The 25,755-nt window shown below is 37.9% G+C and overlaps 1 protein-coding gene across 3 annotated transcripts in view; it reads right to left on the reverse strand.

Moving 5' to 3' along the window:
* Nucleotides 1-2,568: 2,568 nt before the first annotated feature.
* Nucleotides 2,569-25,755, reverse strand: part of cep162 (centrosomal protein 162) — a 48,153-nt gene continuing 24,966 nt past the window's right edge. For 2 of the 3 annotated variants that reach the window (XM_036590176.1, XM_036590167.1), the window contains exons 18-27: nt 24,760-24,865; nt 24,550-24,676; nt 24,297-24,460; nt 17,557-17,661; nt 16,923-17,168; nt 12,692-13,347; nt 10,064-10,205; nt 6,840-6,938; nt 6,107-6,241; nt 2,569-4,201 (exon numbers count right to left, since the gene is read on the reverse strand). In XM_036590176.1, the coding sequence (XP_036446069.1) occupies nt 3,980-4,201; nt 6,107-6,241; nt 6,840-6,938; nt 10,064-10,205; nt 12,692-13,347; nt 16,923-17,168; nt 17,557-17,661; nt 24,297-24,460; nt 24,550-24,676; nt 24,760-24,865 (2,002 nt within the window). In that variant the 3' untranslated portion in view covers nt 2,569-3,979. The remainder of the gene's footprint in view (nt 4,202-6,106; nt 6,242-6,839; nt 6,939-10,063; nt 10,206-12,691; nt 13,348-16,922; nt 17,169-17,556; nt 17,662-24,296; nt 24,461-24,549; nt 24,677-24,759; nt 24,866-25,755) is intronic. The other variant, XM_036590182.1, reaches the window with a different exon arrangement.

Raw genomic sequence — 25,755 nt, forward strand, 5'->3', positions numbered from 1 at the left:
GCCAGGGTAGGAGAGGATCAAGGTCCTCAGATGTTACTCTGGGGTTCAGGCACGAAGGCAAAGAATTCATATAGAACAGGAAAAGAGTACACGGCATCGCTACTGTTCTCCATCTTGGATTTTCATCCGTCTTCTGCCTGCGCGTTCCTATTGGTTGACATTCCTTCACGTCAGAATGCGTTGCAGCAAAAGTTGAAATGGTCTTTTCACTGCATACAGACACGTTTCTAGTCCAACAGAGCTAATGTAGCGTCCTAACTTAAACACATTAGAAGTCTGCGTTTCTGACGCTGCATCAGCCTCTAGTGTGTAGGCACCCTTACTCTTGGATTTTTGTTGGATGACCACTCCTGGGAAGGGTAACAATGGTATTGAATTTCCTCCAAATGTATGCTATCTGTCTGACAGTAGATCAGAGAAGTCCATAGAGAAAATGTTTTAGAGCCTCCTCCAGTCTGGTGAGCATTGGCAGATTTTGTTTGAAGTTTTTACAAATCTCTTAACTGAGACGTAGCATGCACTAACAAATGTGTGTGCTGACGACTTGTGATGGTGAAGACATGTTCTTTTTTAGAGGGTACAGTCAGCCACACTCACACCTGACTGTCATCTAATGGACCGAATCTTCTGACTCTAATTATCACCTGTACCAAACTAATAATTCTAGAGGTTCACATACCTTTCCCGACCAAAATATATAATGTTGAACCACTTTGTTCAATAAATGAATGAAAACCTATATAATTGTTTGTGTTATTTGTTTTATTGGGTTCTCTTTATCTACTGTTATGATAAATGAAGATCTGATCTAATTTTAGGACAAATTTATTCAGAAATGCACATAAAGGGTTCACAAACTTTCAAGCAGCACTGTATGATCAGTATTTATAACGTTGATTTTCCAAGTAATCTGTTCCCCTAGGTAGTATGAAAATCAGATTAATCATGCCATTTATGAAGACAAATATAAGGCAAGTGGATGAGTTTATGATTGGATGTCAAGCAGCTTAATGTTAAATGCTAATCAAGTTGAGACAGAACATCAGTTTAGCTGTTAACACTGACTGTTTGAAAATGAGTCTAGATCACCCTGACAACCCCGGAGGAATAATGAATGTGTAATTATGTGGGAATGAGGAAGCAGAAATGATGGAGCAAAGATGAGTCGTGGCCATGTAAGGACAGAGGGGTGCCATTTAGTTTTCTAGTCACCTGCACTTACCTGCTAAGGTGGAAGACTTAACCTTGCTCAGTGTGCTTCAATGAGCTGAGCAGATTTTTCTTTCATCTTCCCATCTTCAACAACAACAAAAAAAAATCCTGCAGTGTTTAGAACACTTTAAATAAGGAGCTGTGATTAAAAACTGCATTCCTCAAACCTCTTCATGAATTTTAAATTAGCAGTAATGATTCAAAGATCATTAAATATTGCAAAGACAAGATATTAATTAGCAACAGCTAAAAACAGTGTCAGTGGGGAAATGGTATAAGAAAAAAAAACTTTCATTGGAAATCTTTTCCCTAAAAGTCACATTCAAAGGACATACAACTTTGTTAATGTAGGCATTTTGCAAATGTTTAACGTTCTCCTAAAGTCATCTTTTTAACCCCATGTGTCAAACACAAGGGCCGTGAGCCAAGTCAGGCCCGTGACACAGTCCTATTCGGCCCGCGAAATTATTTAAATTTTCTATTCTTATTAGCCCGTTTCGCCCTGAGATGCACTACAGTCCCCAGTATGCACTGCAACATAGCGTGCGTTCTGACCCCCTTATCCCAGCAACAATCTATGGGTGGTTACACAAAAAGAAAAGATGGTGCCTAGTTCAAGCAAATAGGCTAAACAAAAGCTACATAAAACAATTTATTTTTATTCTGAATTATTTTTAATAAATATTCAGTGCCCACTATGCTGTTTGCTGTTGGAGTTTTGAGTCCGTCTTCATTCTCTAAACTTGCAGATATCGAACCTGTGTTGTAATGTGTGGGGTAGTGGAGCAAGAGTAGCAAGAGTAGAAGTGGAGAGCTAACAGCTCCACACACAACAGCACAGGTTCAGTTCCTCAGATTTGAGCCTTTATTCTCTAAACGTGGGTCAATGAAGCATAAGTGAGCAAAAATTTAATCTTTGCTGTGGCATGTGAAGCTGTTTTAGCCAACTCACTTAGCTAATGTTAGCTTCTAGTGCTAACAAGGTAGTGAATCTAGAGTAGCTAAGCCTACAGCTCTACTACTACCTACAACTAGAACAGGTCTACACACCATATTTGACAGTTTATTAGACAGACGTAGAACATAAATTTGCCATTGTTGTAATTTTAAATACCACCATTCATCTATTTTATATAACTGCTAACTCAAGCTAGTTAGCTGCGCTAGTGTAAGCATGTTCTGTAGCTATATGTGTTTGTCACATTGTTGTTATACTCTTATAAGCACATTTTAGCATATTGGAAAGAATAAGTTCAAGCTCATTCATGACATCCAATCGAATCGTTTTTTTCTGTAAGTACTGAGAAAGCCTGAATTTTTAATGGAGAAAGGTAAACATTGTGCATGTGATACAAATATCCAGTGTTGCCAAATGCTTTTAATAGAAAGTTGACAAAGCCTGCTTGAAAAGTTGCTAAGTATCTTTAAATGACACCATGTGCGAATTAGTAGATTTGTGACATTATCATATTGTATTTGCATTCCACCGAGTGTCAGATGGTCTCAGCCCTTTACATCTGGTTGTGGTTAAATCTGCTTTAAAAATAAATAAATAAAAACTAAAATTCCTAAAGGGTATGAAAAGATGACAAATCTGGCAACACTGCAAGTAACATCTATTATCTACATAATCACAAACTACCAAAGAGCTAAACATTTAAACAACACATTTTAAGTGCAGGGGTTTTTAAAGCACTACTACAGATAGATATTTAATAAGATTTTTCACAACAGTTATATTTTCACTTTAATGTCAATAAATATTCAAGATAGCACACTATACATGAAGTAAAATTTCTATTTCTACTTTGAAAAACACATTAAATTACTTTTTCTGTAGTACATGTGCAACTGACATAACTGGGAAATTCATTTAAATCATAATGGTGGGCCCACATCTGCAATCCAGAGCAACTTATTACATGTCAGATGGAAATTAAATTAAACTTAAGAGAGCAGAGAACAGCGTGTGCCTTGACCTGCTCTGGCAAATATAACATGAAATCAGTCATCAGTCTCTTTGCATCTGTATCTCTCTGTATCTCCTTAAGTGCGGCCGGCAGAGGTTCAAATTTTTAATCTAGTGAGACTTGAGTGATAAGGTTTTCTGTGAAGGTTAGATATGCATTAAAATTGAGTGTTCCCCTGAGTTTTCAGTAGAACTAGTGAAGTGGATTTAACAGTCACTTACAGGTTTCCTTTATACAGAAAAAGGCACAACACCTGAGAATGCTATGTGCACTGGTCAAAGTCAGCGATGGTATGTAAAGAAGCTACATGTAAGAGTTTCATTCTACTTCAGTTTCGTCAATTTGTTTGAAGTTTTTATATAAACTGTCTGCAAACATTAGATGATATCACTAATCACCATGTGCCACTGCAGTTTATCTATGTTTATGCCATTCTAGACCTTTCTAGCAGGCACTCAGGGCAAACTGAGAGCCACGCTTAGTCGCTACATCTGTCAATGTGAGAGCATGCCAAAACACCCTGCCCACACACATAGTAACAACTGTATGTAAAGAAAAATTCAAATGGAATCTCAGACATGCTATTTAATTTAGCCTAATCTTTGTATACAGTCTATTCAATAATAAATCAATCTTGAGCAAGGCATCCTCAGTGCTATTAACATAGCATGGAGTGGTCCAGTATTTGTCCAAAGCACAAAAACTAGGTGGCCAATTCCCAGATACAGGAGCTGCAGTGCAAACAGTGTCCTAAACATACCTGAGTGTAATGGCTGGTTAATGGGGAAAAAAGTAAGTCAGGATCTGAGAGGCCGAAACACAATGCCAGTAGGAGAGGAGTGTTGTGAGGCAGGGATGACCACACCCTGTCTCTGGAGCTCTCGAAGCACGTCCAGTATAGAGTCCAGCTCTAGTCTGAAGGCCTCCAGCTCACTACTCTTTCCCTGAGCTAACTTCTTCCAGCGAGCCACCTCAGCCTGCTGTTCCTGCTCCACCACTGACCGTGTCTGAGCGATCATCTGAAACATTAAAAACAGAAGTGGCATTGTGCTTGCATAGTGAACAGTGTGAATATTAGGACTGGCAGAAGTTACTGGAATAGTCGAGTATTAGTTTATGTTGTAATCGTTTCCCTATTTAATGTTCAGAAACTAATGTACACAAAAAGTGTAGTCTAAAATAAATTCAATCAGAAAATGCTCTTTTTAACATAATAAAATGCTTTTATTACAACCGGTGTGGACTGAAACACTGATTAGAAATTAAGTGTTCAAAAAATGCTTCCAACATTATTGTTTTAAAATCCTCTGTCTACTCATTTTCCTCTAACTATTATCTACCATTTTGTGATGTGGTGTTTGTACTATGAACCAGCAGAGAAAGAATGCTGTTGAGAGATTTCTGAAACTACTTTTTTCCCTACAGTTTTCTGCTTAATTTCATTCGATTTGAATTGGGTGGGACTAAATTTGGCACAGGTGACATCAGATCTGCCAAAATACCCATCAGAGTTAGCAACATATATAGATCAGCTGCTCGTGTTCCTCTCTTTCACATAAATTGACTGCTCTCCTGCTGCTCTGAGTCCTAGAAAAAACTCCCAGCAAGTAAGTTAGGCACTTTGCTTTACAGATCAGTAATAACTTGGTAACTATATGGTAATATTATGGTAACAAGCTGTATTTATCTGAAGTAAATACATATGTGGTGTGGTTTGACATTTTCCATCTCTGAATTCATTTCTGAGCCTTTTGCCAGACCTGTATTTTATAATAGAGTATTTTGTTACCACCCTGGAAAATTCTGAGAAACCTGGCTCTAATATTCAGATGCCTATGGAGGCTGTCATTACATGGATCAGGTGGGCTACATTATGGCTGGAGCAAAACTCTGCAGGGTGGTAGATCACCAAGACCAGGATTGAGCACCTCTGCTCTAGAGGAATATGTAATGTGTTTTCCAGCCCCGGTTCTTTCTATCTTAAAATAAGTACCTCATCTGTTCTTGGGTAACACCTGCCTGTGGGTAGGCCTATATGTAAAAGTAACAGAACAAATACTTATGTTCTCACCTAACGTGAGATGCAGTAACTGAGAAAGAAGATAGAAAGAATTTAGTTTGTATTTTACAATACATTTTATTAAGATTTTATAGGCAATTAGAGTTTGTTACCATTATTTTTCCATTTTATTACTCACTTGTTAACACTAAAATTACTAACTCATTATTTAGTAACAAGTAGAAAATTAGCATGTAATTTTTAGGCTACTACAACCTATCACCAAAATACTATTGTATCATTATCCCGTTATTATCGTATAGTGCTACAAGTAGGTCATTTAAGCTTTAAATTTATTAATGGTACTTGTCATGAAGGTTTATTACATTTTTGTTTTTAGCATAGCTAGACGCTGCTTCCTACTTGCATTAGCCACCAGTTGCAGGACCCTAAGCGATTAACTTCATTTGAGAGAGTATGATAGCTAGCAGATATATCAGCTGAGGATTACGTTATCTACCCCCCTAACATCAAGGCTCACAGTGCTTCCCTGCAATCGTACTTTACAGGCATGCCACACAATAAGGCACACAAGAAATTTCTCCATCGTGTCCTCAAACCTAACCATGCTGACTTCTAACAGGAGTTTGTTTGACCTCAGTTTCAGAAGCACGGTCCAGCAGTTAGCTAGCTAGCTATAAGTTACAGATACAATGTTAGTGCTGAGCATTCAAATCTCAGACGTGTCTGTGATCTACAAGTCATAAGATAAAAGCTGTAATTAGATCTCAGAAATGACCATCAGACAGACCATTGTTCTGTTTTGCACTTTTTCTGACCATTCAGACAGTGTAGGGCATTTTCCAAGTCGTATTAAAACCACTGTATATATATCTGCAACAATGGTATTGTATGATGCACATACCTGCTGCAGTTCTTGCTCACGCTGATTGTATCGACGCTCCATGGAGTGGATTTTGTGCTCAAGGCTGGCAAAGTGTCTCAGCTCAGGACTGTGGGTCTCTTTTGCCTGCTTGAGCTCCTCCAAAAGCTTAGCCAGCTAGCATACACCCAAATACAAAGAGGAGGTGATGGTACTTGAAAACAATCAAAGCACTTAATTTACCAAGACCTTGAGATCTTTGAAAAACATAAAATTTTTTTTGGCTAATTGACAGCCTTTATTTTTAACTCTGATATTTTATGCTTGATTATCTACTAGGAATTGTTGCAACCCGATAAATTGTACCCTTTCCTCTTCAGCTGCTCATGATTATAGCATAGAACAATGGACCACTGCTCAGTGTTCTGTGGCTAAACAGTTTACAACAGTAATTTAATAAAACAATCATTAAAATTTTATAATCTGCAGACTTGATGGCTCATCTTTGCCTGGCGACTTAATGTTGACCTGTTTTGGCCTTTTGCAAAAAGGCACAATATGCATAAAAGAGTCTCTCGAAACCTGAGCAATAGGCCATTGGTTCCAAAAAGAAATCAGTGTCTATTTTCTTAGGTAACACATTACTGAGTGCATTCGACTTTACCATGTGAATGTAATGCCCTAAAGCCATTATATATGAAAGCAAGAGTATACTAGAAACCTACTCACTTGCACAGATACCCAAAACTGAGAGCAGTGCAGTAAAAATAGATACCTGGTTCTGCAAAGTCTCCTCTCTGATTTTAGACACAGCAAGAGAGTCTTTAGCGCTTTGCAGTTCCTTCACCTGCTCACGCAAATTCAGCACCATAATCTGTAACACAGACACATATACTTAAAATTAATCACTATATAAGCATAAATGTTTACTTAATTTCAGTAAAAAGAACCATTAAGTCATTCATTTTTCACCTGCATAAGAAAGGGGAAAGTCAAAGGAAAATAAGTGAGGGAAAAAAACAAAGAGTAACCAATAAGAGTTACAAAATTATTGAAAGTGAGGCAACTGGACTCCTAACAACGCGCAAGACGTGGTAGACCATCAAAACTGTCATCATCAAATAAACAGTACTTAAAGCTTTCATCTTTGAAAAATAAGAAAAAGCTCCACTCCTGCTTCGGATGTGAAAAAAATCCACAGATGTTTGTCCATCCTTTCAAGAAGCCATTACTGAGAAAAGGAAAAACAAATAATAACAATAATAATTAAATTTTAACAAATACAAATCAAACTAAGAAGCTCCTGGTGTTCTCAGAACATTAAAGTGACTGACCATCCCAGACCTCAACATTACTGAAGGTGTTTGGGAGTATTTGGATAATGAGAAGAAGAAAATGCAACTAACTTCTATGACTAAACAGTGGAGGTGCAGAAAAATATCCTTGTAAGTTTCTTTGAAAAACTGAAAGCAAGTTTTCTGAATAGAATGGAAACTGTAATAAAGGCAAACAGTGCCTAAACTAACACTAAACACTGACAGGCATGTGTTCCTTATTAAGGGCAACATGTTCATCATTTACAAGACTTGTGAGCATTTTTACTATCTGTTCCTGCATTTTATTTCACTTAGTGATAGAAGTCTTAATAAAGGAATTGATTTTTTTTTTTTATCCCTGTCAGATGAAATAGGTAATTTTCATAATCTATTATGAACCATAATCAGGTCAGTATTAAGCCCTGGCACACTTTCATACCCAAGCAAAGAAATTAAGACTGCACAACAGAAAGACACAACGGAATGTGAATTTCTCAGCTCAAGGTTAGTATTACAGCTTCTTTGTGATTTTTAATAGCAAACTGGTAGAAAATAGGGCTGTACGGTAAATCAGAATTTTATTGTTGTCGCATTAAGTTTCTGTGATAAACGCATTGTTAAAACGGGGATGATGGAACAGAACAAATTCTCTCATATACGCAGCATCATTTCATTGCCAGCACACACTGTTAGAAGCCTAACGCGGGCTTCTCCCACTTAGGAGATGAGTAACCTAACCATTCAGCTATACAGTCAATCACAAAACATACACACAGCTCAAAAACTACTCCACTGAACTACAAGCCTGTAAAACGCTTCAAACATTAGGATTGTTATCACACCTAGTACTGTGTTTTAAGTGTGCAAGGCAGTAACGGCTGCTGTCATAAAATCATTACTAAACAAAAATAAAATGAAACAAAAATGTGTATGTTTTTGTGTGCCTTCTTAGAAAAAGCTGTCGAGGTAATGCTGACTGTTTCTCAGCTTTTCTGTTCACTGCAGGTCTGATGTTAGTAGCTGTCAGTATTTCGTTTCTTTTTATTTTGCTCAATACTGAAAGGTGCTTTTGTAATTTTACATTGTACTATTTGTTTGAAGGAGAGGTCCATTAGTGAGTCAGAGACACACTATTTTAATAATAATTTATCACTTCGAATACTGTCATCGTCATCATGATGTCCATCAGCTTTATCGAACATCGCATTTAATGTTATTATCTTACAACCCTAAACCAAAACAAATAACTTTAATGTCAACCTTACTGAGGAAAAATGCAATAGGTTCATAAATGCAATGGCAGGTAAATACATGAACAGATAAATATATAATGTTAGCTTGCAAGCAATAGCTGTAGTTACCTAACTGGCTAACTTTAGTTGCACAAATCACCCTGACAAAGGTATAAGTAATGATATACACCAATCAGGCATAACATTATGACCACCTCCTTGTTTTTAGGCTCACTGTCCATTTTATCAGCTCCACTTACTATATAGGTGCACTTTATAGTTCTACAATTACAGACTGTAGTTCATCTGTTTCTCTGCATACTTTGTTAGCCCCCTTTCACCATGTTCTTCAGCGGTCAGGACCACCATGGACCCTCACAGAGCAGGTACTATTTGGGTGGTGGATCATTCTCAGCACTGCAGTAACAATGATGTGGTGGTGGTGTGTTAGTGTGTGTTGTGCTGGTACAAGTGGATCAGACACAGCAGTGCTGCTGGAGTTTTTAAACACCTCAGTGTCACTGCTGGACTGAGAATAGTCCACTAACCAAAAATATCCAGCCAGCAGCGCCCTGTGACCACTGATGAAGGACTAGAGGATGACCAACACAAACTGTGCAGCAGCAGATGAGCTATCGTCTCTGACTTTACATCTACAAGGTGGACTGACAAGGTAGGAGTGTCTAGTAGAGTGGACAGTGAGTGGACACAGTGTTTAAAAACTCCAGCAGCACTGCTGTGTCTGATCCACTCGTACCAGCACAACACACACTAACACACCACCACCACGTCAGTGTTACTGCAGTGCTGAGAATGATCCACCACCCAAATAGTACCTGCTCTGTGAGGGTCCATGGGGGTCCTGACCACTGAAGAACAGGGTAAAAGGGGGCTAACAAAGTATGCAGAGAAACAGATGGACTACAGTCTGTAATTGTAGAACTACAAAGTGCACCTATATAGTAAGTGGAGCTGATAAAATGGACAATGAGTGTAGAAACAAGGACATAATGTTATGCCTGATCGGTGTATGATGTGTATATATAAATACTGGATATTTGCAAGTGGAGAACATCCAGTAGGCTAAAATTCTCTGTAGCCTCTAAGGTTAAACATAAGAAACCCCCATTCACAGAAGCAATTTTTTTTTGTTTTCATTTTCTGTCTGAATGTGATCTAAATCATGGCTTCAGTCAAAAATGTTAATTTTGGTACATCACTACTTGCCATGTAATCGTATTCTCCAGTCACTACATTTTGGTACTCCAAAAACCAAACCAAACTAAACAACAAAGAACAACCCCCCCAGAAACAAAATTCACTTGAGTGTACTTTAAATTTCTTATTCATGCCTTTCTAATAAGTCTAGTTATAACACCACAAGAAGTATATTTTTTTGGGGTGTTAAACAGCAAACTGAGCATAATCAGAACACAAATGCAGGCGCTAACCTCTTGGGTCTTTAACTGATTTGTGAGTTCGGCCACTTTGGAGGAGGAGTGCTCAAGGGCGTGGCGAGCCACAAGATGTTCCACCTCCCTCTGGTGCTCAGCTTTGAGTATGGCAAGCTGCTCCATGCTGTGCTCCTGAGCCCTAGAGAGATCACAGCACAGCAACAAAAACAGCAAGTCAACTGCTGTCTTATAAATAAATCATCAGAAACTATAATTTGTCCTCACATAAATAATGTGAAATGATCAGAAAACTGTAACAAGAAATGGTTATGAATACACTGCCTGATGATTAGGGCTGAAACATTTGGGAAAGATTGTTTAGAAATTTTATATCTAGCATCTATTCTAAGTTTGCTGACCAGATCTGTGATTGTGATTTAAATTGTGATTGTTTTCTATAAATTAAAGCTATGCACTCTATAAGTTTGGGGGATTTGGCAGAAATGTGTAATTGCATGTAACACGTAGAAAAACATTTTGCAACGCAAGCTGTGCTTTGGACTCTTTCCTTGAGCGGATAAAGCTGGAGCAGAATCTAGTTAGTTGTGACTGTGTTATAACATGCACATTATGTGGTTGTTTCTCATATCTACAGGCAGTTTTGTGTTATTTTTCCCCACCTACGACTTGTCACGGTATTTGTCCCTTCCCGATTTTCTTTTTTAATGCATATTTATCACAGTGAATGCATTCAGATTTTAAACAAAATGTAATATTAAACAAGACGGAGAACCTAAATTGACATGGTAACTTACTTTTTGACCTTTAGTAGCAATAACTGCAACCAACAATTCCTATAGGAGAACAGCCGTTCACATTGCTGCGGAGGAATTTAAGCTCCTCTCTTATTTGTAGAACTAATTCAGATATTTTGGTAGGTTATGTTTCATATCTCCTGACAGCCGGGGCGGCACTTGCTGAGTAGTTATTTCCCTGTGTACGCAGCTCAGACCGAGAGGCTGTATATTCAATGAGTCAGATTTGGATTTGCTTCTCTGTTTTGGATCACTGTCTCGCTGCATGACCACATTATTTTTCATCCTGAGTTCACGGACAGATGAACAGACACTCTAGTTCACGGACAGATGAACAGACACTCTAGTTCACGGACAGATGAACAGACACTAGTTCATGGACAGATGACTACTTAAGAATTCTCTGATAAAGAACAGAATTCATGGTTCGTTGAATAACAGCAAGTTGTTCAGGTCCTGAGGCAGAAAAACATCCCACACCTTCCCACTACCACCTCCACTGTTTGAATGTTGCTATGATGTTCCTATTGTGAAATACAGAAGTTGCTTCATGGCAGATATAAAGAATTCCTAAAAGGCTTAGCAATTGTCCAGGTGGTTTTTTTTTGCAAATGTTAGGGAAGCTTTGATGCTCCTGTTGGTTAGAAATGTTTCCTACATTACTGCTTCTTTATGGTTGACAGTTTTGCTTAGTCCAGTTTTTACTGTGGAGTCATGAACACTGACTTTAGCTGAGGCTAGAGAGTCCTGCAGTTCCATGGATGAACCTTTGGTTACTTCTGGAATGATCTGGCTCTGTGCCCTTGGGACTCTTGGCAGGCTTGCCACTCCTGGGAAAATTTACCAATGTTCCTAGGGTTTTCAATTTGTGGATAATGGCTTTCACTGTGGTCGATGTCCTAAAACATTACATATGTTTCTGCAACCCTTTCCAGATGAATATATTTCAATAGTTTTTTTTAATTAACATCTTTAGAAATTGCTTATGATCACGGCCTATTATGCTTCTCTGGGGACTACATCACTTTGATGTTAAGCTTAAATATGAGTGAGGTTGACTTTCAACAGTACTGCCTGCATTCAAGTCTTTCTGTCATCAATCACCTGAATCTCATTTTTCAATTAAATGTGATTATTATTATTATTTTTTAAATGTTGCTTTATTCAAAAATGTGATCTGCATGTTGGATAAGTCTGCCTCTTAAAGACAGGCCTAGTACCAGGCCCTAAAAAATTAAAGCCACTCGTTTAAATCTGCTGGCAGGGGAGTAACATTGCACGCATGTTCTTGTTATCAACAGTTAAATCATTTTATCAATTTCAGCACTGGAGAACTTTATGTGCTACCATGTTTTCTATCACTATATAAAATATGCATAAGGCTTCCCTTCTTGTTGGATGCACTATGTTTTTTCAGTGCAAACGTGAGTTCATTCAGAGCACAGTTTGGATCAGTAAGTGATAATTATTGATTTGCACATCAGACTAATGATGAAGTGGGACTGGTGTGTGACTTACATTCCTATTTATGTGTTTGCTTGTTCAAAAAGGTAGCTTATGACAAACTGAATAAAAATTAGGTTTGTTATCAAGTTCCTTACATATCAAATTAATGCAACAATCTGTGTAACAATTTAAAATTGTGTCATTAAGAGTGATAAAACACCAGATGAAACATTCACTTTTTTGTCTCAGTGTTGACGGGATAAATAAATGAAATAATCATTTAAAAATGTGTTTTGTGCTTGAACAGGTTCCCTTTACATTTGTCTAAAGACCTAAGAGCATTCACTTGACAAATATGCAATATAGGAAATCAAGAAGGGGCCAAAAAGTACCACCATGTTAGAGATGGGCCTTAATCACGCACTTGTGGAGTTCATGGCGTGCTTGTGTAGCAGCAGCCTGCAGTGCGATTCTCTCCTGCTCCCATTGCAGCTCCAGCTGCTCCTGTCTGAGCCTTAACCGGTCGTTTTCCTGCTGCACCTCAGAAATGTGTGACCCTGAGAAAGCCCTGGGCTGATAGTCTTTCTCATCCTGGGTAGGTGGGAAAGTCTCAGCAGGAACAGAAAATGCATCTTTGGCTGGGTCTGAGTGGTGTTGCTTAGGCTTAGTGCTGGACCCATCGACCCTTGGAGCAGAGAGCATGGTCCTCCTCTCTCTCTGCAGACGCTCCACGGTACGGTGCAGCTCCTGAATGGTGCGGCTTTTGGTAGAAAGTTCTTGGGTCAGGCGCTCTATTCGAGCTGACTGCGCTGCCTCTGCCTGCCGCTGGTGTCGTGATGGGCTGCGGGGCGGCTTCTCCGCCTCTGCTGAAGGATGTGCTTGCTGGGCCTGTTCCCGCAGAGAGGCCACTTCAGCCTTCAAAGCGTTCACTTCGCACAGATGGGCCTCCTTTAGTTTCTCCATCTCCTCCTGCAATGGCTCAACCTGGGTGCCTGACTCTTGAGACAAATCGCCCTGATGCTCCTGGCTTCGCTCAGCTAACCGCTGCTCCAGCTCTGAGATCTGCTGCTCATACTGGAGCTACAGAGACAGACATGAAGTTTTAGATTTGTGCAACTGTCTATGATTCATGCAAATGAGTCTGACACACCTGCAGCAATTAAATCGATGACCACAAAGCAAAGGAATGAATATATTACTGCAAAACAAGAACACAAACCTGAATCTACAACCTTTGTAACACTGCTGCATTTTATTTATTTTTGGTTCGTAAATACGCACTTTTAGTTTACATTGTCTAACTTTAAAAACAGATTTTTAACATAGAAAAAACCTAAAAAATAATTGTGTAATTGTGGCATGTGCAAAGGCTTGGACACCCTACTAGGGCAGCAGTTGGTAACAAGCAGTTGTAGGCAGCTTCTTAGGTATCTAACCATAGTGACATTCAAGTCAGAGAACTGTGAGGGCTATTCTAAAAGCTTCAGCTTGCGTTTTTTGCAGTAGTTCATAGTGAATTTTGATGTATGATTTGATCACTGTCCTATTGAAAAAGTCAGCCTCTTTTCAGTTTGAGTTTCTTGACTGTCATATTCACTTCCAGAAATTGCTAATTTTAGCAAAATCCATTCTTCCAAGTACCCGTGCAATGTTTCCTGTGCCTCTGGCTGCCACATAACTCCAAAGTGTAATAGATCTAGCCCCATACTTAACAGCTGGCAAGTTGTACTTTTCATCAAATGCTTCTCGTTTTCCTCCAAACATTCTTTTGGTGATTGTGGTCAAAGACTTTCTTTCCCCTCTGTCTTAAAAATATGCTGTTTATTTCAGACATTGACTTTTGTGATGAGTATTCTTCTGATGACTCTTACACACGTACAGATCATGTTTTTCCAAACAATGCTGCACAGCAGAATGGGGCACCATCTCTCCTGATCCTTCCTTCAGGTCCTCTACTGTCATAAGCTGGCACTGTTTTGCCTTTCTAGCTAGCATATAAGCAGTTCTGTCTGAGAGATGTCTTGGTCTTCCAGGCAGTCTTGCCTTGACTTCCACAGTTCCCCTCAGCTTCATCTCTTAATGACATTTCGGACAGTGGAAATTGGGAGCTGGAAGCACTTCATGCTTTGTAGGCATGAATTAGCTTAATTTTTTCAGATCCTCTGCCAGCTGCTTAAGAGCCTGTGGTGTTGACTGTTGGCACAAGGTCTTCATCACAATTTATTACACTCTGAAACTGCCATAAGTTGACAATTCCTGATGGCAAATCTTGACCTGCCTAACGAGTCAATTCAGGCCTAATGAGTTAATTCAGTTCTACAGCTGGGTGTCTGAACTTCTGTACATGCCACAAATATTATTTAATTTTTTTCTCTACTAATTAAGTCATTATGAACACACACACACACACACACACACACACACACACACACACACAAAATATAATTATATATTTAATACATATTACACATATACACATTATATATTATAGAACATATATAACTACAACCCCATTTCCAAAAAAGTTGGGACGCTGTGCAAAATGTAAGCAAAAACAAAATGCAATGATTTGCAAATAAATTAAACTTTATATTTCATTGAAAATAGTACAAATAGTCCCAACTTTTTTGGAACGTGTTGTTGGTATCAAATTCAAAATGGGCATATATTTTATAAAAAAAACAAAATCTTTCAGTTTCAACATTTGATTTGTTGTCTGTAGTATTTTCCTTTAAAATTACGGTTTACATGATTTGCACGTCATTGCATCCTATTTTTATTTACATTCTACACAGCATCCCAACTTCTTTGGAAACAGGGTTGTATTTTATATTTATATATTACACTTACAAATAAATATTTTTTCATATAAAAAAAGGGCAAAAATGGAGAATGAAGGAGTAATGATACATACATGCACACACACACATAAAGCTGTAAGCAGTAGGCATCTTTAATCTATAAAAACTTCTTTTTAAAATTCTGAGAAAAAAAAAGGTTATTTGTGCATGGCTTAACATACAGTGGGACCCTGAAAAGTGCATCTAACATGATTACTCATGACAGTGCTATTTTGGGGTAAAGGCATGAAGAGATGAATGTCCTTGCTGGGTTCAGTTATTAAATTTCTTATTCACAAAGTTCCTTTCTGTTTTGTATTCACAAAAACACAAGGTTGTCAACTGTACGTAGCATACAAATGACTACAAAACATTGTGGTCGTTAGTTCTGTCCATGGCACAGTCTTGAAACAAGACCTTTCGAGAAAAAAAAGATACTATGATGGCATGGATAATATGGATTCTCTATTTATCATATGGAAAACACAATATGCTAGTACTGTTTAGGTTACTTTGATTTGGTTTTTGGTATAAACATGCCATTGAGAATACATTTATATAGTGAAAATATGTATGTTAAACAAGTTTGATCATATGCAGGACTGGGGACACATTCAGGAAATGTTATGTGTCACATAATAAACTTTGTTTCTATGGCAACAACCTTCTCTAAAGAATCACTGAGGTTTGAATCGTGAATAGCTGAGGAAAAAAACATGTAAAGTGACCATTTGCATTTAGTATGAAATTAAACATTCACTTTACACAGAATGCATGCCAAGCAAATGATGTGGCCCTCCACTTTTCCAAGAAAAGAGAGCATGCTGACCCCGGAGTAGAAACACTTGAACATTCCTTGCTTTTTCATTTCATTTTTTTTTCATTAATCTTTGACATTTTGTAGCTAAAGGAGGCTTACACTAAACGATTTTTGCCAAGATAATGCAATCACAGGCAGATTTCACAAATTGAAAGAACTATTTTCTGAGTTTATTGGCTTTCATTGGCCTTTGAATGTTTGATGTAATATGCTCCTCTGCAGCCAATTTAGTGCCTCTGTGACCAAAGGCAGCCTACAACAAAGTTCTGGCAGTGGCAGAAATTTTGATTGACAGAGACCTCACAGAGTCTACTCACAGATGAAGTAAGAACTCGATTTTATTTAAACTAAGGGGCTAGCAACTTACCTTACTTACCTAAAAACTAGGCTAAGCAACATAGCACACGAAACTGGCTAAAATATTCAGGGTTTAGACTTCGAATTAAAAGTATTTTCTCAATGATTCACTTTCTAAACTGCAATATAAGAAAATAAAGAATATTTACTAAAATGTCTGAAAACACTTCACTTGTGTTTTGGTTAAATTTGCCTTAGGCAGTATTAAATCCAGTGTGGGTAAAACAAATGGCACTGTTAGTTTGCATGTCACCACTTTTCTACAGTTTCTCAGACTCACATACATGTTTTGATGACATATCGATATTTTCCTGCCGTTTTTCAAAGTTTGGAAAAAAAAAAAATCCCACAAAATGACATGTATTTTGTGCATTTTAACATATTGCGGGACCCAGAGAAGCTCATTTAGCATGATTCCTCATGGCAGTGCTATTTTGGGGTACATGCATGCAGAGATGACTTTCCTTGCTTGGTACTTAGATCTCTGATTCACAATGTTTTTTTTTCTATTTTGTATAGACTTAAATACAAGATAATCAACTGTACTTATCTTTTAATTTACTACAAATTTCAGCTGCCTTCTGCAGTGTCACATGCAATAAACATAAAAGACTTAGTGTACACTTTGTATCATATACCTTGATTCTTTGGAATTGCTGCTCCATGGCTCTGAGAGAGCGCTTTGCTTCCTCATCGCGGCCCTCAAGCTCGGCTTCCAGTCTGTGTATGCGTCTCTCCAGCAGGGCTGCTGTCCGTGAAGGCTGAGGAGCTGTCTGTTGACAGCTGCTTCCTCCTTCCTCTCCACCTGCGGCTGCTGCAGCATAAATCAGAGCTGGTAGGGAGTTTGGATGCCTACGGCGCAGTATGTCCTCCATCTCTTTCACCTGAGAGATTTCAAGATATGAGCACTCTAAATTAGGAGTTGGCATCTCAGCAAAATCATGATAACATTTTCACGATATGTATTCGCAGTTTTTATGGGGGTTTGAAAAGTTGGAATACACAATGCACCAAAATGTTTGCCAGTGTACTGTGCAGTACATTTTGAACATGTGCCATGTAGCAATCCACAAAAAGGTAGGCACTCAGTAAGAACAGAACCATTTGAGCAGGACAGATGGCGTGTGGATCAATTTTTGCAGCACTGACTGAGGAGATTGAGCAGAAAGGAGTGATGTGCTCTGAATGAGTAAACTGCAAAATGAGACAGCTGCCTCCCTCAGGTCAGGAGCCCAGAGCACACAGAGGGATTCTCCACAGCTTGTTTCTAACCTGCCGCTGAAGGTCCTGAATTCTCTTGGCCTCTCCAGCCCTCTCCTGAGCCTTCTTATGCTGCTGGTTGGTTCGCTTTGCTACCTCCATCTTAAGCTTCTCCACCTACGGAAAGACATACATTAAGCATGCACTACAATGACTCAACAGCATGAATGTCATTACAATCACAATAACAAACACCATATGGCCAACGAAGAGTGACAAAATATTGTTCAAAACATCATTTTGTGTTCTGATGATGAGTTTGTGAGCAGCAATAAGAAGAGCTCAGAAAAGGCACAGCAGAAAAGGTCTGGTTAAATCAGCAACAAATTAAGGTCTGATTTAAAGTGGCTGCCAAAATCACAGCGCATATGACACAGCTGTGAAAAGGTTATACTTTAAATTCACTCATTTTATCTTTGAGGTCATGTAAACAGAGCAAAATGATGTTAATTATTGCAGTCATTCGTTCTTTATTCTGGGTCAAAATCATTTCTCTCCAATACTAATAGGGTCTTGTTGCCAGGTGTGTATATTGTGCATCAGATCATTTTTTTTAATTCACCATTTTACAGCCTTATAAGACAAGATTAGGCCCGCTTGCTGTTTCACTGTTAAGCATGTACTGGGAGCACACAAGACACTAAACTTGGAGCCTGGGGGGAAATAAACAAAGAAACAAAACAACAAACAATATAAAATGCAGCATACCAGTAATTGGTTTCTGTAGTTCTACTTAACGGAACCACAAACATTAGAAAAAACTCAAGCTCTCAGCATTGGAAAAAAAACATTAGACCACTGGTTTTATAAGCCTGTCTTGAATGGTTGACTAGCTAATAGTTGAAATGGCAAGCAGAGCACAAGCTTGAACTGGAACAAGCAAAATTATCCTTGCATTCATCTCCTGTTTGGGAATACATTCAGTTTTTAGAGGTATATGGCTGTTTAAGCCTGTGATGTGGGAAATCTTGTCTAATACAGTTTTCCTATTAAACTTAATATAACATTAAGATTAATTTCTCACTTTGGGTTTTTTAGCCTACGTTGCTTTAAGTGTTGATTCTGAGAAGGCTAAACAACTTCCACCATAGGGATGTCTGCTTCTAGAAGGTAAGAGCCACACTTTATATAGCAATAAAAGATCAGCTTGTAAAATAACCTGCAACGTTCAGTTCATTTCATTTTGGGATATAGCTTTACAATCTATGGATTTTTTGTTTATTTTTATTATGAACCATAATAACAGATGTTTGCCAAACACACATGTGCAACATGTAATTTTGAACTTATTCATTTTTGTCTTTTAAGAAAATGACTTGACACATTAAATAAATACATAAATAAATAAATAAATAAATAAATAAATAAATAAGAAAGATTATTTTTTTAATTCTGTATTGTATCCTATTGTGATACAAAGATGACAATCTATCGTACTGTGAAATTTAGGGAATCTTATGTACTATGCATGTTGGTTAATGTATATGCATAGTTTTTCCCCTATGTTATATTTTCATGTGTTGTTAAAAACATACTTTAGCTTACTCTATTGCCTTAATATTTACTGACAAGCGTTAGCTATCAGTTGTTTTGCAGTGAATCTGCAGTGAGTCTGGATTTGGCTCTAGGCCTGGGCGATATTGAAAAATAATGAACACAACATTTTCTTGTTAACAAAAAACTGAAATCTTCAATAGATCATTGTGTATCCTGCAGGAGAGAGGTCAGACTCCTGCAAGTGCTCCACATGAGCGAGTTGCAAAGCCACGCCAATACGCATGCACATTACAATAAATAAACTTTAAAAATGTGTAGATGTCTATGGTGAAACAAGAAGAACTCTATTTTTACAACTCATCTGAACCATCGGGACATTCAATCTGTACTGAAAAGGCGAAGAGTTTTCCTCTGAGGTCAAAGTGTATGTTGCACTCTGTGAAACCCCTGGAAGCCGTGGGAAACTTACTATACTGCAACTTAAAAGCTTTTCAATGTCCTGTAACAATCCACTGTTTTAACAAAAAAAGAGAACAGAACATTACATGTACATAATATTTAATACAATGTAGCACACAAAACACTATATTTTATATCATATTCATATATATATTTGTAATTGTGTATATATTGTTCATATAGTTATATATTTCATAGTTATGTTTTATTTATGCCTATTATTGTACATTTGCACTGTCTGTTTTGCACTATTGATACTATTTGCACTTCTGGTAGATGCTAACTGCATTTCGTTGCTTTGTACTTGTACTGAGCAGTTCTATCTATCTATCCATCCATCCATTACAATGCCCTATTGCCAAGCCCCATTTCACACAATTTGACTTTGAACCTGAGTACACAAAGGAAACACACAAAGGAAAAAGGCTGCACTTGCACTGCAAGTAACCTCCATATTAGAGAGTGACAGACTTTGAACCAAACTAACACTTCTCCAAATTCCACTGCAGAGTTGGTTTCTGTCCAGAAAATGTAGATGCCTAGATATCAAAGCTGCTAATACAACATACAGTGTAGACCGAAAAAAATGCAAAGCATTATGTAATATATTTAATGATGCTTTCACACTCAGATTCAAACTAGTCAGCATGTAGGCGTTACATGGGAACCAGAGATCTATCTTAAATCTGTGCACTGCTCATAAAGCACAGCAGAATGGCCATCTTACACAAATGAGAGCTTGCCACTTAAAAAAATATTGTGTAAAGAAGTATTCAGACACAAAATCGTGGGAGGCCATTGAAAAACTTGCTTAAGGAATGCCAGAGCTACCCCACTCACTGGATCAAAGCAAGTACTGTGTTTCCCACAGAAATCAATTAATCATTACATAAGAGTATTTTATGCCAGTACGTGTTTGTTAGGGAAACAAATTAGATAAACGAGTTTGTAGACATCTTTCCAATTTAATTCAGTGACTGTTAACCAAAGATTACAACATGTCAAAATGTATAGTTTCATCTAACTAGTTATACTAACATAATTCCTGCAATAAGAAATACAACCCCATTTCCAAAAAAGTTGGGATGCTGTGCAAAATGTAAATAAAAACAAAATGCAATGATGTGCAAAAACCCTATATTTAAATGAAAATAGTACAAAGACATCATATCAAATGTTGAAACTAAGGAATTGTATTGTTTTTTGAAAAATATGCCCATTTTGAATTTGATGCCAACAACACATTCCAAAAAAAGTTGGGATGGGGCAATACAAAACTGGTAAAGATGTGTAATGCTAAAAAAAAACACCTGGTGGTTATTTGGCAACAGGTCAATAACATGATTGGGTATAAAAGGAGCATCTCAGAGAGGCTGTGTGACTGCACAAGCAAATAGTGCAACAATTCAAGAATAACGTTTCTCAGATTCAAAGAACTTGGGGATTATCATCTATGGTACATAATGTCATAAGGCCAAAAACCAGTATTTGCTGGCAATGATTTTTGGGCCCTCAGGCGGTACTGCAGTAAAAACAGACACGATTCTCTAGTGGAAATCACTGCATGGGCTCAGACACACTTCTGAAAACCACTGTCTGTGAAAACAGTCCATCACTGCATCCACAAATGCAAGTTAAAACTCTAAAATGCAAAGAAGAAACCGTATATAAATAGGATCCAGAAACACTGCCGCCTTCTCTGGGCCCAAGCTCATTTAAATTGGACTGAGGCAAAGTGGAAAAGTGTCCTGCGGTCCGACAAATCAACGTTTGACATTCTTTTTGGAAATCATGGACACTGCATCCTCTGAGCTAAAGACCCCTCAGTTTGTTATCAACGCACAGTTAAAAGCCAGTATTCATGATGGTATGGGGGGCATTAGTGCACATGGTGGTCTGGCCATCCAGATGACGTCTTTTTCAGAAAAGGCCCTGCTTATTTCAGCAAGACAATGCCAAACCACACTCTGCATGTATTACAGCAGCATTGCTCCGTATTAAAAGCCTGCAGTCCAGATCTGTCACCCACATTTTGCGCATTATGAAAAGAAAAATACTGCAAATGAGACCTGAAATCCTGTATCAAACAAGAACAGGAAAACAATTCACTTTCAAAACCACAGCAACTGGACTCCTGAGTTTCCAAATGCTTACAGGGTGTTGTTAAAAGAAGAGGTGATGAAACACAGTGGTAAACATGCCCCTGTCCCAACTTTTTTGGAATGTCTTGTTGGCATCAAATTCAAAATGGGCATATATACAAGGTACAGGTATATTTACAAGGTAAATATAAGTTTTATTGAGAGTATCCACAAAGTAGTTGACTGAAAGCTACAGTACTGTGCAAAAGTCAGAAACCATTTGTTTATTTTCTAAGCAAAAAGGCTAATAAGTACATTATTTTCCCGGAAACTTTGTAAGAGATTAGATACAATATAACCCACTTGGATAATGAAGGGGAAAATCAAAGCAAAATAATTGAAAAAACTGAATTTCCAAAAGAAAAAAAAAAGATAGAGAAAAAAAATGGGACTCCTAACAGCCATGTATGTGCTACACTACCAAAACTGTCACAATCAGATAAACAACACTTAAAGCCTTAAAGCTTTCATTTAGAGAGAGAGGTGAAAATTAAGCTCCACTCTTGCTTTAGATCTGAAAAAATCCACAGGTGTTTCTGTCCATCTTTCTACTATGAGAGGATGGATGTGTAGCTGTTAAGAAGCTGTTACTAAGAAAAGAAAACAGACAAAAAAGAAGAACATTTGCAATAAAATACTAAACCTGGACCTCTGAGACGTGTATTTTTATGGGCTGGTGAGATTAAATTTGTGATTGGGATTATTTGGATTATGAGAAGCAGAAAATGCAACCCACTTCTAAGACTGAAGTTTGTAGGTGTGGAAAAATATCCCTGCAAAGAATGGAACAATAGAAAAAAGCCACCTGGAAACAATGGAAGGCAAAGAGTGGACACTTTAAAAACAAAAAAAGGATATTATATTTATTTGTTGAGGCTTCTGTGTAATGTTCTGTAAAATGTTTCCAACTTTTTCCCCCTTATCCTGAAAAATGAATAACTTGTATTTAAAGGTCAGTTTGACCAGGGGAAAAAAGGGTGGTCTATGAAAAAAAATATTTAAAAAAAACCTTTTTAAACAAAAACCTTTTTAAACAAGTCTTAATAAGCTTCACAAGAGGAACACTGTAAACTTATAACACTGAACTTACTGAAACTGATTCCTTTCACTAATAAAAAGTAATATACTAAAAAAAAAAACACCACAACCCTTGAAAGACTGTACTTATGAGTGTGTGTTTGCGAGTTTATATGTAAACATTAGTGCAGTACTGGCTATTTTCAGAAAAAAAAAAACACATGGTAAGAATTTCAGTAGTACAACAGAGCGAGTTAGTATTCACTCTGTTGAGAATGAGGGGAAAAGAAAAAAATACTATATATATATAGATATTTGGATAATATTTCGAGTGGTGAGCTCAGTGAAAGCTACAATGCAAGTTAAAAAAAAAAGTCTTGTTGCTCGGTTAAGCAGTTATAAGAAAGAAATCTTTGAAAACAGTGACACTTGGAGAAAGGACATTTCAAAGTCACACATAGCAGTTGTTCTCTTTGGCAGAATAACTGCAGAATTTCAAGGCAGCCTTTGAAGCAGCAGAGAGGGCGGACTTTAGCTCCCCAGGAAGGGGCAAAATGTGAAATGGTCATTTAAAAGATTATCATGCCTCCTACACACAAACATCAAACCAGCGAGAACTTAGCAACCCAGTCCTTGAGGAAAACAAAGTATGTGGGCTGACTAGAGGTGCATGAAAGCAGGTCTGGAAACCACTGAGCTCGATAATCAACTTGGCCTGCTAACAAATCAACTTTACCTTGTATTTGCTAGAGTGTTTTTTTAATCCCAATTTTAATGAATGAAGCTGCTGCAACTTTGTGGCAATGGAAAATAAAACAAAAATGTAAAAAAAAAATCCTGCACTTAGGTGTGAGCTAGGTTATTACTGTGCACCCTTTAAAAATGAGTCTAAATTACCAAGATGCATTTGTGTTAACATAACATAGTATATCTATGACACAGACGGTGTAATTTGAACACATATTACACACGGAAAAAAAAAGGGCTCGTCAGTTCAACCAGACTTCATGTGGTAACAAGTAAATTAACTAGTTTTGTTCAGCCTAAATAAAAAACTCTGAATGAAGGATTCTTTTAATCAAAGCAATTTTCTGAGTTGAACAAAACTAGTTCAATTGCTTGTTACCACATTAAGCATTTAGGTTGATAATAATAAAAAAAGGATATACAACTGATGCACTGAAATGAAAATGTTTAAAACTGAAACACAGGACATATTTAGCTGAAAAACTGAAACAGAAAACCTTTTAAAATCTGTTAAAGATTTTTATCATTAATAAAACCTGTCCTTTCAATATGGCAAAACTGCTTTGAGAATACATTAGAAGTGGTTTACATAAAACAAACTTAGTCAAATTTTTACAGTATGTAGGCTAAAGTATGTGCCTTTGAAATAACGCATCCTCGGTTGGTCATCCAAGGCAGTAAGGCAGTTTCTCCCTAAAAATTTTTCATTAAGCGTTAGGTTTTGGCACTTCACTGAAGACTTGTGTAAATGTTTTGTTTTTTTTAGCCAAAGTTTTTAGCCTCCAGTTCAGATCATATTCGTCATTTTTCAGTGGCCAAAATTTCAGTGCATTCCTAATACATACCTGTGTCAGGCTCACAGTGTGTTAATGTGACTGTGGGCCATCCTACCTGCTCAGTTAGTCTCTGTGTCTCTGCATTAGCTGCTCTCAGTCTGTCCGCATCTTTGTCCAGCAGTTGCTGATTCTCAGCGTACCACTGCAGCCTCTTTTTCAGCACAGAAACCTCCTCCTTATGCCTCTCCTCCAGATGCTTCAGCTCAAAGCCCTTATCGCCTGAAAAAGATAGCCATGGCCTAACTGTCAAAACAGCACTCGCTTGACCAAGCGTAACCAGCAGTTCAAAACTCCACGAGCTTTCCTACCTGAAACATACATGACTTGTACTTTTGCCAAGTCCCTTTCTTTTTTCATCACTTGCAGATCCACCTGTAGGGCTTGCTTCTCTTGCTTGAGCTTGTGGATTTCCTCCTGCAGTTGTGTTTCCCTCCTCTACACACATACACACACAATGATATCAAAACAAAAACAGATATTTCTTCAAATGAAACAAGAATTACATCTGAACAGCTTACCTGTGCAGCCTGCACCTGAGCCATTACCTCGGTCACACAATATCCTTGGTCTGAAGCAGCTGCACTTCCCACAGTCTTCTGCTTACTGCTCCTATTTAACTGTTCCCTAAAAGATAGTTTAGTGTATTTTAAAGCAATGGTTTGGTTTCAAACGTAGTCAATCAGTCAAGACATGCTTGGTGTCCTTCTTCTTTGGTGTTTCTTCAGTTTTACAAGGGTAGCTACAAGGGTAACCTTCCTAACAAGTAATGAAAGCTTTTGGAAGCCCACCAAGTAGCAAAAAAATCATTAAACATTTGTCTTAAAATGTGGTAAATTGTTAAATTTTGCTACTACTGTCCAGGTAATGGGGATTTCACAGTTATGTGAGCATCGAGCTAATGGTGTGGTGGTTAATATTTGCAGCTTCACAGTTCATAGCAGCTCTCTTTATTAAATGCAGTACATGCTCAGAAAAAAGGGTACTGTCGGGGTAAATTTTAGTCCTCCAAGGTACAAACAACATAAATGTATCCTTAGCCCTTCCCTGCAGAGGAGGCTGCCGTGTACGCGCAGGCTAACAACCATGGCAACTGAAGTGGCCAGGTAAACAGCATGGAGCTCACCTTGGTAAGAACATGAACTAGTTTGCTTTGCTTAGTTTATTTTCTTCTGTTTACTTGTCTTTGTCGTGTACACTGTTATTGGCAAAAGAGGGATGGGCAGTTTTTACTTGCAAGTGGTTGTTTATCCGCCAATGTGTTTGCATTTCCTGAAGTCGCTCACTGAAGATACTGAACTTGACTGAGTGACAGCATGCTGGGGGACGGGCTGCAGCGACTGACACTCTGCCTGGATCTGACTGACTTTATTGATTCGGGTGTGGTGGATTCTTGAACACGAAATGAATATGACAAAGACTTTTTCTTAGGACCTCAAGAATAAATTTAAGAAAAAACTTAGGAAGATATTGGTAAATGAGACCCAACATTCTTGGGGTAATGATAACCTTTAGCC

This window comes from Colossoma macropomum, unplaced genomic scaffold (assembly GCF_904425465.1).
Source record: "Colossoma macropomum unplaced genomic scaffold, Colossoma_macropomum, whole genome shotgun sequence".
In the NCBI taxonomy this organism is placed as follows: domain Eukaryota; kingdom Metazoa; phylum Chordata; class Actinopteri; order Characiformes; family Serrasalmidae; genus Colossoma; species Colossoma macropomum.